At 37.6% G+C, this 4418-nt stretch overlaps 1 protein-coding gene across 1 annotated transcript in view; it reads left to right on the top strand.

Moving 5' to 3' along the window:
- Positions 1-4418, top strand: part of LOC106960919 (inhibitor of nuclear factor kappa-B kinase subunit alpha-like) — an 18957-nt gene extending 14539 nt beyond the window's left edge. Inside the window, exons 20-22 of the mRNA XM_015054316.1 lie at positions 832-968; positions 1877-1976; positions 2687-4418. Coding sequence (XP_014909802.1) covers positions 832-968; positions 1877-1976; positions 2687-2752 — 303 coding nt within the window. The 3' untranslated portion in view covers positions 2753-4418. The remainder of the gene's footprint in view (positions 1-831; positions 969-1876; positions 1977-2686) is intronic.

The raw sequence follows: 4418 nt of genomic DNA, 5'->3' as shown, positions 1-4418 counted from the left end.
CACCCAGTGGCAGCAATACTGCCACCCAGTGGCAGCAATGCTGCAGTTGAGGCAGAATAAAAGACTCTCTGGGTTCAGCCTTGAAAAGGTGCAGTCCAGTTCTTCAACACATCCGGTCTTCCAGATGTTTCTTGTTTTTCCATTTTCTTATGGACAGTAGTCCATAACACTACTTATGGACTAACGATACTGGGTCTAGGATGGCAAATGTATCACTAAGAGTTCTACTCTTAATCAATCAAATTTTATTTGTATAGCACATTTCAGCAGCAAGGCGTTTCAAGGTGCTTTACATAATTAAAAAACAAAATAAAAACAGCAGGTGACTTAAGAAATGTTGCAAACAAAATGAAGGTACCAAAGTTGACAGAACTTTGATTTAAAGACTCTTCACATAATCTATGATTTTTCTATTTCTGATTCTGACAAACCCAGTAGTTCTAGATTTGGAAATAAAGGTGATCTAACTGATTTGACTAATGTAAAAATTTGAGTTAGGAAAAGAAGGAAATATGGCAGTTAAAAATGTGTTTTGTTCAATTTCTTAACAAGCTCAGGCAAAAATAATAAAGGTTTTGGATCAAACTCATTCAAAAAGAAGGGAAAAGAAAACATTAAATAGTTCAGGTTCTTAGCAAAGTGATTTTTAACTTGTCCAGTGAGAAAACAAAGTGATCTTTGGAGTCGTGCATGGGGATCATTTAAAGAAGAAATGTCGAGTTCAAACGGCTTTTTACTTTTCTGTCGCACAGATATTTGGCCGCCTGTGTTGTTGATGGAGGGTGTTCATGTTTGTTGTTGCTTTGTTGGTAAAACGGGTCGTTTCCTCAGGCCCAGAACTCGTCTCGGAACTCCATGGCAACCAGTCCTGAGTCGTCCCACCTGCTGCAGGTTTCCCAGTGGTCCCAGTCGGCTCAGCCAGTCAGCTCCCCTCATCCCCTGACCTCCCTGCCCGGACGCAACGACAGGTCACTCAGTCACTCAGCACCAGAACACATCTGGCGAAACTTCAGTCATCTAATGTTTGATCACACAGTTAAATAAAAACCACTTGTTTTACTTGATAAGCAGCTTTAAGTTTAGTTAGATCTGCACCTGTAATTCTCAAACTGGGTCTAAAAAGCTAAGACAGCAGTAAAACTTAAACTTTTATGAGCCTTACAAACAAAAAAAGTACCAAAGTTGAACACCTGTGCTGCTTTGGTCTTTTTCTGAGCATATTTATTTCTATTTGAATAATCTTAATTAAATCTACATTTAAAACCTTTGCTTTCCATTCTAAGTAGTTGAAATGGTTAAATTAAAGTTATAATCAATGTTAGAAGAGGAAGATCCACAAAAAGTGCAATGTATCTTGAAGGAGTGGACAAAACAACTGTTAGCAAAAAAAACAACACTTTGAGTCATTCAGAAATTCAACATTAATCTCGCGGTCTAGATTTTAATTTGAGCATAAACACCGAGGAAATATTACATCTGATAACCTTGTAAACTAAACTTAATCAGCCTTTAGCAGATTTGTGAATGGTAAATTATATCTTAAAAGATAACTGTTGCTAAATAGGTAATTATCAAATGTTATAATTGTTTAATTTAACAGTTTGTCCACCAAAGGACAAACTGTACAGGTTCGGCTTCCTAACCTACATCAGTCCAGGGTTAGACATGTACTAATGAGCGACTTAAAATTTCTGGAAAAACCTGATTTCTGTTCAAGAACGTCCCAAACTGTGATTCATGCCCAAACATCCAGAATATTTTACCAAAAAATTTCTGTGAGCAGACAGGAGGCTGTTGTCTCTTTGGGGTTGTTTGTTTTGTGGGTCTCATGTGACTAAACTGAGGCTGATTTAGTGTTTTTTTGTTTATCGTTCAGTGATGGAGCGCCTCGACTGCTGCAGGAGAACCAGAAGTACCTCAGTCAGCTGACCAATCTGATGCAGGAGGCCGCAGACGAGCAAGCAAAGAGCATAGTGGTCAGTTCATGGTTAACGTTTTGTTTTAAGAGTTTTCATCTGTCATCTATGCAGATTTAATTTAATTTATTAAATTAAATGAATTTACTTAAAATTCATTGATTTAAGAATCAAGTTTCACCTCAGAGTGTGAGCAATAAAACAAATGCAAAAATGAATTATGTAAACACAAAAAAAGGGTTAAAAGCATACAAATGCTGCATCATTAAGCCTTAAAGTTTAGGTTTTAAAGGGAAAGTTTTTTTGTTTTCTTTTTAAGAGGGGACGATTTATGAGCAGTAATCATCTTATATCAGTCAGATCATTTGCACAATATTCATGGAGAAATAGATCAGTCATCCACTATGTTGCATAGCTTTTATATTTCAATAAATGAAATCAATTGAAAACAGCTTTTTTTTTTTTTTTTTTTTTAAATTTACCCTGGTTATTAAAGTTAAGTTTAAACATTTTTCCACAGCACTGTAAATAAGTTTCAGGTTTTGCTTTGAATTACTGAAATAAAGTTTTTGGTGTTCATCTAATTTTACAATAAAGACCAAAATAGTCTGTCGCATTGACCTGCTCTAGATTTTAGCTTCAATCTCCTTTAATCCGTAATGAAAAGAGAAGTTACGACTCATCACCTCTCCTGAGGAAACCATTTAATCTACACACTGTTTTTTTTTTTAATTGAGACATTGATTTCTTCCTTTCTTTTCTCTTTAAAGGAGCAGGACTGGAGCTGGACAAAATACGAAACTTTAACAACAAAACTAAAAAAGCGAAACGCGTAATGCTGCCTCCTCCTGATGTTCGGACTGCAGGCCGTCGGCTTCATGCGTTGTACAGCCGTATGTGACTCGGGAAATCCTGTTTAGGAAACGATTTCCTTCGTTTTGCTCGGTGGTGTCTGTCTTCTCCCATCATCCCACACGGTGGCCGGTTTGATAAACGAGTAATCCTGTTTTTATACCAAGAGAACAGCGAAGCTGTGTCTGCTCTCCTCTTCGTTACGCTGCACAACGTACCGTCACGGACCATCGGTTTGTCTCCGCCGTCGCATCGCTGAGCAAACTGTAGCGCCGGGCGTGAGGGTTCGTGTTGGCGGCATCCAGAGGAAACATGGGAAATAAAAAAAACAGGAAATGTTCTGGGCAGAGACCTGGGAGGGGACGGATTGAAGAGGAGATTAAAGCACTTTGATACTCCCATGTAGCCTCTCTGTGAAGACAAGCTGCCGAAGCCGCGGCAGAAATCACCGACGCCACACAAACAGAAACCGTTAGTCTCTCTCCATCAGTTTTGTATATTTTACTATCAATGTTTTCGGGGGTTTACATTATGTGTATGTTTTTAAAAACTAGTATTATATATCCTAAGCAAAGGTGTTTTGTCATATGTGCCTCGTACATGGCTGGCCATTGTGTTTATACATTGTCTATACTGTAAATGTCTTTTAGCTGCGGTAGAGAGGAGGCGGGGTTCGGTGCACCGGTGGGTCTCTGCTGCATTCACGTCAGAAACGGTTGAGTCGATCGGACGCATTCAGTCAGGATCTCCCATTAGAAACTCGAGTTTGGAGAGCAGAACCTCCTACAGCAGGGTTTCTAAACTAAACACGAGACAATCAAAGATAAATTGAGGAAAACGTTGAGGAAAACCGAGCCACCAAAATTTTGTTTGCTGGTTGGACTGTCCCTTCATAAGTTGTGTAAAAGCTTTCATCACACACTCTGAATAATTACACTCTAGCTGAGCATTTTTATAGTTTGGAATAACTAGTACTTTTATTTTAAACCTTATAATATGGATCTGATTTTATTATTTTTAAATCACGTTCTGGTCGCTACGTCATTGTTATACTTTTGCGATGACTATACATTTCTAATTTAGTTTTTCCTGATGTATGTTTATTTTTTTATTTTTTATTTTTTTGCTTTAACATCACTGTCACTACTGAAGACCCTCCTAAACCCCAGATATATTATTGGCAAACACTGGTCTCCATGTTGGTTCTTTGGGAGCAGAAATTAGGTTGTTTCACTAAGGATTATATAATCTGACTAAAACACAGAGACACCTGTGGTTTTCCTCAACTGTTAGATGAAAATAATCTGAATGTGATTTGGGACGTGGATGTGAATGCACATAGTGACCCAGAGCAGTAAATGGTTGAACGTATTTATTCTGGTAACTGTTTGGCTGCTTTGGGCCAGAGAGAAATAACATTGAGTTGCATTTATGGAGTTAAAGTGCAATGGCTTTTCTTTTTGTTCAGTTTCGTATTTATGTATCTCAATTTGGTTTTTTTTTTTGTTTGTTTGTTCGTTTTTTCCTTCAGAGTTGAATATTGTTTTCATCTGCTGGTTTAAATTGTATGTTAAGTTTTTGGAGATTTCCTTGTATGAAGATGAAAATGTTGACCAGGTAATAAAAATAATAAATCACTTTGACACAGTT

This window comes from Poecilia latipinna, unplaced genomic scaffold (genome assembly GCF_001443285.1).
Source record: "Poecilia latipinna isolate Pla-1442-1.1 unplaced genomic scaffold, P_latipinna-1.0 Scaffold1242, whole genome shotgun sequence".
Classification (NCBI taxonomy): domain Eukaryota; kingdom Metazoa; phylum Chordata; class Actinopteri; order Cyprinodontiformes; family Poeciliidae; genus Poecilia; species Poecilia latipinna.
The sequence above is the reverse complement of the archived record's forward strand: the minus strand, read 5'-3'. Positions and strand labels throughout refer to the sequence as shown.